At 44.0% G+C, this 15,901-nt stretch overlaps 1 protein-coding gene across 1 annotated transcript in view; it reads left to right on the top strand.

Annotated features, from left to right (window-relative positions):
* TENM2 (teneurin transmembrane protein 2) overlaps positions 1-15,901 on the top strand; it is a 1,008,125-nt gene that overhangs the window by 579,262 nt on the left and 412,962 nt on the right. Inside the window, exon 3 of the mRNA XM_032628422.1 lies at positions 13,444-13,653. Coding sequence (XP_032484313.1) covers positions 13,444-13,653 — 210 coding nt within the window. The remainder of the gene's footprint in view (positions 1-13,443; positions 13,654-15,901) is intronic.

The raw sequence follows: 15,901 nt of genomic DNA, 5'->3' as shown, positions 1-15,901 counted from the left end.
AGTGCCCTGTGGGTGCGTATTAATTTTGCTGACTCCAGTCAATTTAAGAATGTGTTGATGTGCGCACGCACGAACACGAGACAGCTTCTCACCAGCTGAACTAAGACATCTTCGTTGTTCGGAAGGCCACTAGGATGCCTGGGTATTGTGGAAAGTCTGAAACATCTCCCCTTCCGTGTCTTGTCAACCACAGTGTAGCAAGGTGAGATTTCAGACACACACCAGTCGCTTGGCAGCCAATGCTCAGGCTAGGAAGCACGTGTGGCTGGGTTGTGTGGTAGGCGTGATTATCGTGCTCCCAGTTGTGGGGTTAATTCTCCTCTTTTTCCTCCTTAGTGCTTCCTCCTGCCCCTCTAAGGCCATTTTTTGTGTGTCTTCAGTTATCTGCATGGAGGCATAGTTTACCCTGAGTACTCTAAATGAGGCTTCAGAGAACAGGACCCTGCAGTGCCTGAAAAGAGAAATGTGAAGATTCATTCTGACCTTCATGGGAAAAGGAAGCCAGGCTCAGAGAAGATGGGGAAGGTGCAAGTCAGGTTGTGAATTTCTGTTAGGACGCAACCTCGCCTGTGATCTTGACGTAGTTGTTGATCTCCATACTTGTTACGTGGGAAGATGATATTTAGAAATTGTGGAATTTTAGAACTGAAGGAGAGCTCCTTACAGATTGTTTTGTCACCCCCACACTGCTACGCTTTCTAATCTGCCTTCCCGGCTTATCGTAATCAGAATTAGTTACTCTTCTCTCTTTATCTCACTAATGTTGCAATAACTCGTTGTGGCCATGCAATCCTTAATCACAGAGATCTGAATTAGTATCCTGGCTTTGTCCATTACTTACTGCGTGACCTTGGTCCAATCACTTGATCTCTACAAGCCTCGGTTTCCTCATCTGTAAAATGGGGATAGTAATCGTACCTTCCAGATAGTATTGTTGGAAGGATTACATAAATTACCAACCATGAAATGTGCTAAGCATGCTGCCTAGAACATTGTGAATGCGCAAAAAAGTTACGAATATTAGTCTCCTCCACTGGAGTATGGGTTTGATTGTGGCCGAGGCTACATCACATTGCTTATGAGTACTAGGTGCTGTTATGTGATAGTGCAGTAACATTGCATGCATTGACTTACAGGTTTACTGTAAGTCACACAACTAGCAAGCCCTGAGGTAGCCACAGTAGGAACCGTGGCCTCCTAACTCTAACTGTACTGTTAGTGGAGATTTTTTGTGTACAAGGCAATGATTTTGAAACGACTATTCAGGGAAGGAATGAACTAATGTGTATGACATCCATGGTCTCCTAACAAACTAGACCTAGTACTAGTCTAGTTTAAACTTTCCATTTCTAGTTTTCAAACATTTCTACATTCTTTGAACGGGAGCTCTTCAGCCTTTCTCTTGGCTATTGGTGGTTCTAATCTTTTAGCACCTTATCAAGGACCATTCAATGAGGAATGGATGGGATACTGTGAGCCTGGGCAGCAGAGAGATGAAATAGTTCAAGCATCTGTCACCTAGAGCCCGTGCTTTGTCTTTGCTGTCCCTGAGGCACATAGCAAAATACAGACTTACAGTTGAGAACTGTTTGCTATCTGCAAACAAAGCTTTTGAAGAAGAAAGCTTCCAATTATGAGAACAATTACCATGTGTAGAGCACTTTACCATTTGCATCGTACTTTCGTGTATGATATTATTTATTCCTCAAAATGTCCTGGAAAAGGAGAATAGGACATCTATCTCATCTCCTTCTAATGGATGATAATATTTACCCTTTACTTCAGAACATTTATATAACTGTCTCACTCAATGCTTATAATAATCTGTATTTTTATATACATTTTACTTATCAAACATTTGAGAACAGCAAAGTTAGGTGACTTGCCAAAATTCACCCAGCAAATCAAGGGCAGAGCCAAGTTAAACTTCAGTCCGGTTCTACTGCCAATCATACTGTCATATCAGTGATGGGTACTTTGTCGTTACAATGGTTAATTAAATTCCATCGTCATTCCCTATGCAGTGTTACAAGCTCTAGAGCCTGGGCTCAAATTCTTCAAATCAAACAACCTATCCCCTCTTAGTTCAGTCTTCTGTCCTTTGAAATGGGGATGATATTACCTACCCTAATGTGTTGTTATAAGAGTAAATATAATAATATATGTAAAGGGCTTGGAAGTAATGCCTGGTACATTGTGAGAGCTCAACAAATCTTAGCAATTAGCGATAGTATTACGTCCATGTACCATGAACCCAAGGAATGAACATAAAAGTAAGATGGATTCCTACATGTCATGGAAGATGTTTTCCAAGGAAGCTTTTTGAAAATTACGTTTTGACATGGGCATACAGTTTAAGTCTTTCTCTAAAAGTTTTCCCCCCAACTAAGTTCTTTTGAGACTATAATGTAGGTTCCAGGAGGGCAGGGAAACAGTCCAATGTATCTTCTGTGTGTTACTCATGACACCATAGGGACTGCATTTAGCACTTTGATCTTGTGTTCTTGGATAGTGTTGGGTCACACCTCCCAAGCAGTTCACTAGGGTAGGAAGCTTTCATAACTAGAGTGGGAGTACATCTTACACAGGGCTTAGGTTCTGGGGTCAGCAGCCAAGACAAAAAATATGGTCATACCACCACCCTGGAGAATTCCTTAGAAAGGCGCCACCTTGGATACTGACATATTATCTCTTAATAAATCAAGCAGTCAGTTTTTCCTCCAAGGTTGTCACAGACTGCTGTCTTCATCTGAGCATCAGATGAAGCAATAACTTAATATTCTAGCTACTTGATTAAGAGGAAAACATACATTTAAAATCAGAATCAATTCTTCTCAGCAAAATATTTACCCACTGAGAGGCACCAAAAACCCAAGACCAACAGCCACTGTTGGTCAACTGTTGGTGTCAACTGCATTGACAGTGAAGTCAATGCCATGTGCATTTGATATACAACCAGTAAATGTTTATGGAGTGAATTGTTACAATCAACCAATCGCACTGCTATTTACTGTGTACAGGCTCTGGGCTGGGTTCCAGGATACAAAAGTGCATAATCCACAGTTTCTACCCCGTCATTGATAGTCTCATGAATGAGCCATTTAAGGATTTTTTAAAAATAAATTTATTTACTTATTTATTTATTTTTGGCTGCATCGGGTCTTCGTTGTTGCACGCAGGCTTTCTCTAGTTGCGGCGAGCGGGGGCTCATCTTAATTGTGTGGGCTTCTCATTGCAGTGGCTTCCCTTGTTGTGGAGCATGGGCTCTAGGTGTGCGGGCTTCAGTAGTCGTGGCACGCAGGCTCAGTGGTTGTGGCGCACAGGCTCAGCAGTTGTGGCTCGCGGGTTCTAGAGCGCAGGCCCAGTAGTTGTGGCGCACGGGCTTAGTTGCTCTGTGGCATGTGGGATCTTCCCAGACCAGGGCTCGAACCCGTGTCCCCTGCATTGACAGGTGGATTCTTAACCACTGCGCCACCAGGGAAGTCCTGAGCCAGACATTTAGAAAAATAAATATATTAACATATTACAAGTACAATGATAGAAGGATGTCCTGGGCAACCAGTGGGTGGAGTGATCAGGAAAGATTTACAAAGAAGATGATGCTTGAGCTGAGTCTTTCAGGAGGTTTGCAGGAGAAGATTGAGACTATCAGAGAGGAGGGATGGGAGGGGAAGGTAGATATTCAGTAGTCTAGTTACTTTGATGTGGTTAGGGTATAGGAAACGAGGGCGTCTGGCAAGAGAGAATTCCATGCAAGAGTTTGAACTGTATTATGTAGGCAATGGGGAGTCCTGGGAGATTTAAGAAGGATGACAGGAACGAATCTGTATATTCAGGAATATGTTGGCTCTTGAATGGAGGGGAGAAACACAGGAGCGAGGGATACCAATTACGGGGAAGCTAGAACCATAGCCTAGGCTGTGCCATTCAATATGGTAGCCACTGGGCACATGTGGCTGTATAAACCTAAATTAATTAAGAATTCCGTTCCTCATTTGCACCAGTCACATTTCAAGTGTTCAATAATCACCTGTATTAAACATTATCGACCTAAAACATGCCTGTCATCAAAGAAAGTTCTATCGGACAGCACTGATCTAAACAACTACACATCACCAAAATAGTAATGCTATCTCATCTTAAAGGAGCTGAGAGATGTAATTAAGGTGCATGTGTCAAGGAACTAGGAGTTTCTGGTCAGAACGTATCTGAGGATCCCTTGCCTTTCGGTAAAGATTTGCGTTGCTTCAGGTGAAATAGATTTGTGTCCTCAAAGGGGGAATCTGTACAGATTCATTGCATTTCATCTGATGAATATGAAAAGGCTGGCATTAAAAAAAGTTATAGAAATCATATTACTTCAAAAATAAACTCTCCCCTCTATCTAGAGCCTGATCTATATTTGACACCTTCCAAAGTGCAATGCTGCCAGGAAGATGTGATATATAAACCGGCAAGTTGTCAGTGAGATCTAGGAATGACGCTCAAAGACATGGAGCCCCAAACTGTGAAGACAGTTCATGCTTGAAGCTCCTGAAAGAGGCCCTTTAACTGGGGCGAGTCCAAACGCCTGCCACTCTTCCGATAAATTATGTATAATAGCCTGTGCGAAATCGAGGTAGTTGTGCCAGGGCCATCTGAAAACCATTTGTTTTTGAGAAGATGCTTAACCGGGCTTCAGTGAGTTCAGTGAAGTGTGAGTGAAGAGGGCAATTATGTCTTCTGTAAAAAGAAAAACTTGAAATGGGCTGATCTGGAATAGCTCAAACCCAGTTAAGCCAATATTGCCTCATTGAGAAGACATAAGAGGTCATCATGAAAATTCCTCAGGTGAGATTCACTCACCTACACACGAGTTGGAACATTCTCCCCTGAATCTCTTGTGTCTGTAAAGGCAGCCCAACCCTCTCTTGACGAACAGGTCTCTCCCACTTCTGGAGAAAGGCAACTTACAGCGTCCCTCAGTGACAAATTAGATTTGCTTTGCGGAACTTTTCCCTCTCTTTAACTTAAATTCCCCAATTGCCACTTAAACTTATTTGCTTGAAGGTTTCTTGGGAGAGGGGGAAAAGCTAACTGAACCCAATATTTACTTCTAATATCAACTGGAAAAAAAGAGCTACTTAGAAACTGACCACGTGACATGAAGGATATTAATCTGAAGCCATCACATATGCTGACCCAGAGTTTCTCAACCTCGGCACTGTTGACATTTCGGGCTGGAAATTCTTTGTTGTGGTGGACAGTCCTGTGCGTTGTAGGATGTGTAGCAGCATCTCTGGTCTCTGCTCACTAGAGGCCAGTAGCATCCTCTCCCTTCCCCACCCCCATCCCACTGAATTGTGACAACCAAAATGTCTCAAGGCATTGCCAAATGTTCCCTAGGGCAGCAGTCCCCAGCCTTTCTGGCACCAGGGACCAGTTTCGTGGAGGTTCAGGCAGTAATGCGAGCGATGGGGAGAGGCAGATGAAGCTTTGCTCACTCACCCACCGCTCACCTCCTGCCGTGCGGTCGCATTCCTAACAGGCTGCGGACCGCTACCAGTCCGCGGACCGCTACCAGTCCGCGGCCCGGAGGTTGGAGACCCCTGCCCTAGTGGGGGCAAAATTGCCCCCTGTTAAGAACGACTGATCTAGCCTAACATGTATATATGTTAAATATATGCAGCCTGCTACAGGGAATATAAATACATAATATGATGTAAAAATATACATATATGTGTGTACATGCCTATATTTTGATTTTCAGATGCTCTGTTCATTGAGGTCATTTTGCATTCTACAGTTATGATTGAAACTACTATCTCTGTTCTTTTTTAAACTTTCAGATGCAGGCAAGAAATTGAATCTTGGGTGAGTCTCTCTCACTACCCCCAAGATCGACGTATTTATTCTAAGGCCCAGTCCAGCTAGAAAGTGATTTGAGTTTCTCTACAATGCCAAGGACAGAAAGCTGCTGCAGTGCATGCTTGATTGGTAACAAGGAGACAGCCATTTGCCTGCATCTCTCCCCCACTCCCTGATGCCCACAATATTCTTATAAATAGACAAGGTACCGCCTACCATAAATTGTTTCTCTGGGACCCCACGTGTTCCATTTCTCATGATTTAATAGGAAGACAGTCCTGTTATAGAACATGAACATTTCATAATTCTGGAGGTCTTCTGTGATGAAATGTATTCCAGGTCTTCTACTAAATAACTGTATGGCATTGGCCAGATCATTTTCTCACTTCGGCTTGGTAGTCAGTTTTAGGCGGGATGCTTTTGGTTCTGAGTGACAAAAACCAACTGAAACTGGCTTAAAGAAAAACCAAAACAAGAAAAGAGGGTTGGGTGGAGAATAAATTGGTTCATATATCGAAAAGTTTAGTGGCAGCGTTCCATTAATAATGGCTGAATCCAGGTATCCTAACGATGCCATCAGAATATCTCTCCCCGCATCTTACACCTCAACTTTCCTCCCTGCAGACCCCTTTCTCAGACAGCCTCTCCCCTTGAGTGGCAAGACGGCTTTATTTTTCCAGCCTCACCATCTCCCAGACTCAACCCCAAGAGGAAAGAATGACAAGACCCCATAACTGTCACACGGCCATGCACACACAGTAGGTGCTTGTGAACCGACTGGAACTGATAAGCTGCAAGTGTCATTGGCTCCATCTGGGTCCCTGGCATCTATCATGTGTCAAACACAGCCTTACGTATATCATCTCCAGTCTTCACAGCAACATGTGAAGTTAGTGTCATCGAAGAGCCCCAGAGAAGTAAAGTTAGTTGCTTAAACTCACACAGAAAGTGGCAGAGCTCAGTCAGCCGGGCTCCAAAGTCTGTGCCCTCTCCATTCCCCACTTGGGCTTTGGAGGACAGATAAAAGCGGGTAGGCCAAGAAACTAAGGATGGATTGCACAGTACAGAGACAGGAATACTGCAGGCAGGAAGGCAGAGATACACATTTGCAAAAGACCACTGGACGATCACATCCATTGGAGTCCAGGGTTTCATTTGGGGCAGAGTGGAAAATGAGAATGGGGTGGGTTGGATGATGAAGCCAATTAACAGGTGAATTTGAATGTGAGCTAACTCCAGGTTTGGGAAGAGCCCACTGTAGTTTTGGCAAAACACAAACTGAAGTTCAGATCTTGGTTCTGCCTCTTGGGTGTGTTACTAACATCCCTGAGTCTCTAGACAGTGTTGTTGTGATCATTGTGGAAGGCTTTGTGAAAAATCCCCGAGCCTGGTACTTGGCACATAAAATAGGCTGAATGGGTGTGCAGTGGCTTCGTCCGCGTTCCTTCAGCTGGAGGTAGGGAGTCCGGTTAGATTTGTTGTCAGGGTCTGCAGACGTGGTGGTGGCCATGACTGCCATGGCCCAGTGCCTCACTGAGCCCACCATACCTTGAAGGATGTCCCACCACACAGCCCTCTGCGAGTTCCATGTGCTAGGTAGAGCTTAAAAGATCGAATGCGCCTTCCTGAACGATGTTCTCGTGGGACTCCAGAGAAAGTGGGTCCACATCCCTCAACTATTCATTGATTACAAACAAAAAGGAGGACATAATCTCAAGCAGTGAAATTATTTCTATTTACATACATAGTCACATACCTCACTTTTCACTGTGTCAAAAACAGGGACTTCACACACCCCAAATATTTGGGGGGAAATGGATAATTTAATCAGACATCTGAATAAATAGCTAGTGTTGGGAACTGTCATTAGGACCATTGTTTAAATTCTCTAACCAACTGTTTTGCTTTTGTTAATGCAGTCCTTTTGCAATACTCAGCTTTAACACAAAAGCTATATTTTTATTAATCCTTAAACGTACAAAGCTGCAGAGGATTTCCCGTTTCTGACTTAAGGATTGCTTTCTCTCTTTATAAATCATGTATCGTGTGTGAGCAATCACTGTGGCTGTTTATGGTTAATTACCTCACCTAGGATGACCTCGATGGTGCCTTCCAGAAGAGGGCCAGTCAGTCTGGGGTTCACACCTTTTTCGTTTCTTTAACAATCACGCTTCTCTAATACGGACAAGAGTAGAATGGACCATTCAAGGCTTGGGTTTTGGCGTCAGAATGCTTGAGTTCAAATCCCAGCCAGTTCTGCTAGTGGTACAATGTTAGGAAAGTTAGTCCATCTAAGCCTCAGTTTCTTCACCTGTAAAAGGGGATGATAATAGGATTTTGTTCATAGAAGATTGTGCATGTAAAAAGAGAAGAGTACATGTAAAATACTTGGCTTAGCACAAAGCAAGATCACATGTATAATTGATAATGAAGTCATTTAACTTATCATTTTATATGTAATTATTCTTCATGCTGTTTGTTTTGCTTTGTTCTGTCTCCCATCCATGTCTCTCTACTCCACCAAATATCCTGACACCCCGTCCCTGCATAGATCAATTATACATTGTCTACACAGAACATTTTAATGTCAGCTGGCCATTAATCTTTTGAGTGAAGAAGGAACTCATTTAGAAGTGAATTTGGGGATTGATCTGCAACATGCCCTCCCTCATAAATTAGTGAGTGAATATATTAGCAACAGTTGGGCAAAGCAGCAATTTCATGGATGATACTTACTGCTTTGGGGATGGAGAGGAGATTGTAGCCCTTTAATCTTGGGTGGGAGAACTAAAGCTGGCTCCAAATCAGTTTAAGAAGAAAAATAGAGCTGTAATTGAGACATTGGGAGTTAAAGTAATGTGACTTAAACCGCAGATGCTGTAGGATAGTGTTTTCAGGTGTGACTGAAGCAGATGGTGGATAAAGTCCTGGAGCACAGATGGCAAATATGCTCTGTGCATCTGCTACCTTTCACCCCCACTCCTTGTCCACGATTTTTCTAAGTGGTGATACCACTGAAACCCGGGCGTCCTCAGAATCATTCTCAACACAGCCTTCCAAACAGCCGCTCCCAGTCTATCAGAGTTCACATGGAACTGTTCTGTCTGGCTGTAGGTCTTTCTTTCAATCAGAAAAATTTTAGGAGTTGACACCATCACAAAATCTTATTCATTTGGAAACAGATAAATCAGCACAATTCGAATTGGTCCGCATTTCTAAGGTCATGGGGAATCCAATCACACAGATAATTAGACTTTGATTTACATGGGGATCTTGGAAAACACACATACACACCCACACACATACAAGACCATATGAGTTTAATGAATGACATATTGCTGCCTTTGCGTGTTTCCTCTTGCTTTTTAACGGACTGATTAAACTCAGTTTTCTGTACATTTGCTGTGGACTCTATACCCATTCAGAATGATACTTCAAAAATAGTTTGGGGGTCAGGGAGCCCCCGTAGTGCATAGAATAGGAACTGGGTGAGGACATAGCCCCTGGTTACATGCCCATCCCACGCTAAGTATTTTAGTAAGAAATCCTGGTCTATAAAGTGAGCCTGTATAAGTTCCAGCCTTCTCCCCTGTACTTTGGAACCTGTTTGTGTCGGTACAGATGGTCTCTGTCAGTTGTAACAGTCATGGGGAAAAATGTAGCATAAGTGAACCAAATTAGCAAATGACATAGCAAATAGAGAACCGCGTACAATTTGGCTGGGGGCAGATCTAGGGACTGAGAAATTTCCCAAGTAGTGGTAGATACCAGGTAGAGAATTTAAGGCGCTACCAAGGCATAGATTTTAAGGAGGCATGGATTTTACAGGAATCAGACAATTCTGTGATGTGTATTCCAATACACTGGAATAGCCCCAGTGCTTTCACCGTGTTAGGAGTGCTCTTGCATTGTCTGTATTTGTGTAAATTAAAAGGCATTTCTGTCTGTACTATAGGAAATGAATTCACGCTGACACAATTTCAACAAGTTCATGTAAAGAATGACTTCACAGCAACTATCATATCAGGCCCCTGGAAAATTGCCCCTGAACTTCAGTTCCACCTCAGTCACTCAAAGGAATTTAAAAATTGGCTCCCAGCCATCCTTCAACATGCAGTTTCAGATATGCCTCAATAATACAAACTTTAAAGCCTATTGATTGTGAGTTAAAATCTGTTCCCGCCAGGGCCCCGCTGCTAAGTGGACGTCAATGCCAACTTCACAGTGCCCTGGTCAGGACGCTTCTGCAACCAGGAGCCTTGAAGAAGGTGGAGGGTAACATGGCTGTGAAAGAGCCACTTTGAACTTCATAACAAAATTACGAGAAAAGCTTTGAACTCTACCGGCTGATAGCTGCTATCAGTGGTTATTCAAAGAAATGTTTCTTACTTGAAATCTCGAGAGTGCCTTGGGATGGGGAGATGGGGAACTGGAAATACGATTTCCTGTCCATCACCTCCCTTCCTTGTACGTCACGGTCTTCCTTTTTTGTCACCATGCTGTTTGGGCAAACACCATGCAGACAGGGTGAGAGGGTAGATTTGGGAATAGACAAACCTGGCCCCTGTCGCTTGCTAGCTATGCAATCTCACTTCGCTGTGCCTCAGTTTCCTCATCTACAAAATGGGGATTATAATCATTCTAACCTCATAGAATTGTTTTCAGAATTAAATGAGATAATCTATGTACGGTGACTGGCGCTGTGAGTGGCAGATAGTCATTGTGCAAAAACATCAGCAGTTAAGATAGTAATAATGATGGTAGTATTGTTATTAGAAGAAGACTTTGGGGGGAAATCACATTGATTAAATGTGAGTACTGGTTCTGATGACACTGACGTATTCAGTCTACCTTTGCCAGATCATCTCACAAAAATATCATGCCTCTTATATGGCTCCCAAACAGTTACGAATGAACTAAATATTTCAACTCAAACTTCATTCATCCATTGATCTGTTTCAGGGATGGTTCTTCTTCAGCTGTGTTACTGAGCCCCTAACATTTAAGCTTTAAGGGTACCTTATTTCCTATCTCTTTCTGCCACTCCCACCCTCAAAAAGGGTAATAGGCTAGTGGTTTGGTGCCTCTGTGCTATTGTTAGCTGTACTTCCTCTCGCCAGGAGTCCCTTTCCTTTTCTTCTGAAGATTGCCCAGACACCACCTTTCCCAGGAATCCTTGTTTGGCTCTCCACCACTACCTCCACCTGGCCAGGCCAAACCAAGTGTCCCTTTTCTGGGTCCCCACAGAACCATATTCTTACATGAGACCATCCTGCCCCTTACCAGGTGGTACTGAAATGATGTGTTTGACTCTCCGCCTCTCCCACTAGACTGTGAGCTCTCTGAGGGCAGGGCTGATGTCTTATTTATTTCTGTATCCTCAGCATCCAGCAGAGTGCCATTTGGAGGCCCTCATACCTTTTTTTTTAATTAATTAATTTATTTATTTTTGGCTATGTTGGGTCTTCGTTTCTGTGCGACGGCTTTCTCTAGTTGTGGCAAGCGGGGGCCACCCTTCATCGCGGTGCGCGGGCCTCTCGCTGTCGCGGCCTCTCTTGTTGCGGAGCACAGGCTCCGGACGCGCAGGCTCAGTAGTTGTGGCTCACGGGCCTAGTTGCTCCGCGGCATGTGGGATCCTCCCAGACCAGGGCTCGAACCCGTGTCCCCTGCACTGGCAGGCAGACTCCCAACCACTGCGCCGCCAGGGAAGCCCCCTCATACATTTTATTCATTCACGATGAACTATCAGTAAGTAGCATTTAATGCACCGAGCAATTGATCAGGAAATACAATTTCAAAAGTGATGACAAAAATTAACATGCATCTGAGGTGCCTGAAAATGCCTCCACACACATAGTGCATCTCAAAGCAGGAAAACAGGTTTCTTCTGCCTGAGTGGAAGCTCTAGCCTGGTTCTTAAGTTTGCTTTCTTCATACCTTACCCTTTCCTCCGCAACGCCCAATTCAGGGCACATCCCCTGGGCTGCAGCCCTTGGCTCATTTTTCTGAGCTTCCCAGATGAACAAACCAGCAGACATGCAGTCACAAGGACCCGAAGACGTAAGCGTGAAGCAGGGGAAAGTCCACACGGCAATTATCTTCACTCAGCAATTTGGCTGCCAGGACCTCCCTGCCATGGGAAAATAGAGGTTGCAGCAGCCTTCTGTGCGGCAGGAGAACTTCTTGACCCAAGGCCAGCTCCAAGGCACTGCCCGTACCTCCTGCCAGGACGGCTGCTCCTCCCCGTGGCCTGATGTGGCTTTTCTTTGTAGGAATCCCCCCGTGATATCCAGGAGAACCGCATGGTGGAGAGGGTGGTGGCACTGGCCAATCCTTCGAGATGCAAATACGTCACCCTCTCTGCTTCTCCTCCGCTTCTTCCCCAAACTAATTAACTTGGTTTTAGTCTACCTTATTTATCTGTTCATTCATTCAACAGGTGCTATTTGTGAGGAAGATACTGAGGATATAGGGGTGAATAAAATAAATAGATATATCCACCTTCAGATAGTAATAAGGGCTTTAAAGAAATGTAAACAGGCTAGTAGGATAGAGCAGGTAAGTGGGCAGTTGTCAAGAAGGCAAACAGGGAAGGCTTGAATGAAGAGAAGCAGGTCCGTGCGTATCGGCGATGTGGCGAGTAGGGGAGAATGTTCCGCAGAGAGGGGACAGGAAGTGTGAAGACTGAAGATAGAATGGTGTGGCGCGTTCAAGCAACAGAAATAAAGATGACACGTTGGCTGGAGATTAAGGGGCCAAGTGGAGTGTGGTTAAGGACCGCTTCCAGAGGTGAGTGAGAGAGGCACTTACTGCCAGAGTAGGAGAGACATGCAGGGCATCATAAGGAGTTTGGGTCTCTTTCTACAGGCAATGGGAAGCCATTGGAGAGTGCCAAGCAGGAGAGTGATATGACCCAACTTCTATCATTAAAATAGCATTCTGGGGCTTCCCTGGTGGCGCAGTGGTTGAGAGTCCGCCTGCCGATGCAGGGGGCGCGGGTTCGTGCCCCGGTCCGGGAGGATCCCACATGCCGCGGAGCGGCTGGGCCCGTGAGCCGTGGCCGCTGAGCCTGCGCGTCCGGAGCCTGTGCTCCACAACGGGGGAGGCCACAGCAGTGAGAGGCCCCCGTACCGAAAAAAAAAAAAAAAAAAAAAAAAAAAGCATTCTGGCTGCTGTAGAGAAGGGAGAGAGACAAAGGGAGATATAGATTGCGTATGACGAGAGTGGAAGCAGGGAGAGCCTCAGGGAGCTAGTCCATTGAGAGATGATGGAGACTTCAGTTAGGACCATAGCAGGAGAGAGAGAAGGAAGTGGATGTTGCCCTGACTGATTCCATTTCAGCTGCGTAGATGGATACTTCCGCTCATGCCCGTCTTCTGAAATACGCAACTGTGGTCGTATGAATTTAGACATTTGGAGAAACCTCAAACCACTTGAAAAAATACATCTGGAGCATCTTTCTTTCTTTTCTTTTCTTTTCTTTTTTTTTTTTTTTTTTTTGGCTATTTGTATTGTGAGGTGGTTGCAATGTAACTTTCTCTGGTTGCTCTCATGACATTCATTGCTGACCTTTGACCCCTCTGTCCTCTTTCCCAGGTCGTCCCATTCCACCTACATCCTCGTCTAGCCTCCTCCCATCTGCTCAGCTGCCTAGCTCCCATAATCCTCCACCAGTTAGCTGCCAGATGCCATTGCTAGACAGCAACACCTCCCATCAAATCATGGACACCAACCCCGATGAGGAGTTCTCCCCCAATTCATACCTGCTCAGAGCATGCCCAGGGCCCCAGCAAGCCTCCAGCAGTGGTAAGGAAACTGTGGTGTCTGAACATGTTGTGTGTGTGACGGTCTCGAGTCTCCTGCAAAATGACAACTGTGAAACAAGGGCCGGGGAGAAGGTGGTGTGGGGAGCGGGGAGGTGAAGCGCGCTTGTCGTTTGGTGGCATCGCAGTTCCAGAGTATGTTTGTTTAAAGGCTGCAGTTACTGAAGAGGCGTTGCTTAGCCGAACAGAGTGGGAGGAATTTGCCCACCGCTGCATGTGAGAGCATGCAGGTCTCAAGGGGGAAGTGCAGAGAGACGATGGAATATTGAATGCTGTATTACTACAATTCTGGTCATAGCCAAGTGACCCCGGACACCCTCACGTGCCCAGTGTGTGTGCATCTCAGATCTCTTGTTTTTTTTGATGGTTGGCTTCTGACTCTTGCTTCCTTGTTTAGATGATTTTGCGATTAAACTGTGTTCCCTTGACGTGAATGCTGAATGTCTGGCCAAGTCTGAAGTGTTTGGGGGTGACCTCTCCTCTAACCCTCTATTTGTCCCACTTCACTTGAAATTAACAAGCTGATTGTGTGGTACCATGATATATACTGCCTCTAAATCCCTGGTTCTCGTGGTGACTTTCACATTCACAGAGCAAAGGGACTGGTCACAGCGTTCCATTCCCCTTTTGAGGATTTTGTGGTGCCCGCCTCAGTTCCAGATCTCTAAATCTTAGGTGGAGTTGTCCCAAGTCCCACACTAGCCCTGCCTTATTTCAATCTCTGCTGTTGGTGGTATGTTCACAAAACATGTGAGTGTAGGATTGAGCAATATCTAGGGTTAAGCACCCATGGGCCCAAGGAGAGACATTTGCAAAAATTAACTGCTTCCGACCCCAAGGCTTTGGAGTTATCTTTTGAGTTGGCCACTGGTGGTGTTCCTTAGCATGTCCCATCAAAGGCAATCCAGAGCTTTCCACGCCAAGAGTGTTTCTTGATGGGATTGTGTTTTAGCTCCACCCATGAGTATATGCCACCAGTGGCCTCAACCTCTACAATTACAGAGGACCTCGTAAATACATTTAAGATGATTCATTCAGGAGATGGAGTGATGTACTGCTACTTATGATGGCCTATGCCCTTCTTCAAAGCCAGGCCTGATATATTTAGTAAACTCATATTCTTTTTCAAAAAAAATTACCTAATCAAATCTCTCATCAAATGAGCAATCCATTGTTGATATTATAAAGGCCTTTAATCTACCATAAATCTTTATTAGAACTCATCAGAACTTCTAGTTTGAGAGAAATGTGATTATGGCACTCTTAAAATGACATTACATCATTGGGGTGATTGGTTTATCATTTGGAGAAGAGACATCAATCATGACTAGCATAACCACACAGTAAATGAATTCAACCTTTCTACCGCGGAACAATGACACTGTAATTGCTCAAAATCAGGCTTAGAATGAAATCGGAAAATGCTCTTTCTTCAAATATGATGTTAACTTAATGGAATATATTATGAAAAATCATGTTTGAGGAAATACTATATAATTAAAAATATGTGGAAATATATTCCCTTTTTTTCTTTCATCAGAACCTGATTTTAGCTACAGGATCTTTTTTTTTTTTTTTTTTGCTGCAGAGATTATGTTGCATTTAATTGAACTATCCTCGCTTATGTTTTGCTGCCTTTTATTTCATACTATGTAATTGTGATGAATATTGTATTATAAAGTACAAGACGCTTTTGAAATGAGGTGCACCTGCTGATAGCTTTTTAAAAAAGATGATTATTAGCAAGAAAATGAGCTTTTAAAAACTATATCCTTTTATGCCTATATGTATACCCAAGCCAAGTTGATTTCCATAAGAGGGGTCAGTTCTTAATCTCAGGGCTGTCTAGAATGTTTTCTTAGTAATAACGCTGTGAGTGATTTCTTTTCTTTTGGACGTTGTATCAGATTGTGAGTGGTTGATAGGGAGTTTTTGTTGATTTTCTGCCTAATCAAGACCTCATTTTGGTGGACACAACAGATGTGTGTGTTCAGAGTCAAACTTATCCATTTTTTCATCACTCACACCAATTTGTTCAGCTCACTTAAGATTGATAGCAATTTAAGTTTCAGTAATGGCAAAATACCACAGACAATTTGAGGGTCCATTTTCATCCCACACAAGAAGTACCCTGACGATTTCTTCACCCTTAGGGGTGAAGACACCAATGTGCAACATACTTGTTTTCAGGGGGGTACTTACCTGAGAACTGGTTAAAGCTCCGGCCAACA

The sequence above is a fragment of the Phocoena sinus genome, chromosome 3 (assembly GCF_008692025.1).
Source record: "Phocoena sinus isolate mPhoSin1 chromosome 3, mPhoSin1.pri, whole genome shotgun sequence".
Taxonomy (NCBI): domain Eukaryota; kingdom Metazoa; phylum Chordata; class Mammalia; order Artiodactyla; family Phocoenidae; genus Phocoena; species Phocoena sinus.
The sequence above is the reverse complement of the archived record's forward strand: the minus strand, read 5'-3'. Positions and strand labels throughout refer to the sequence as shown.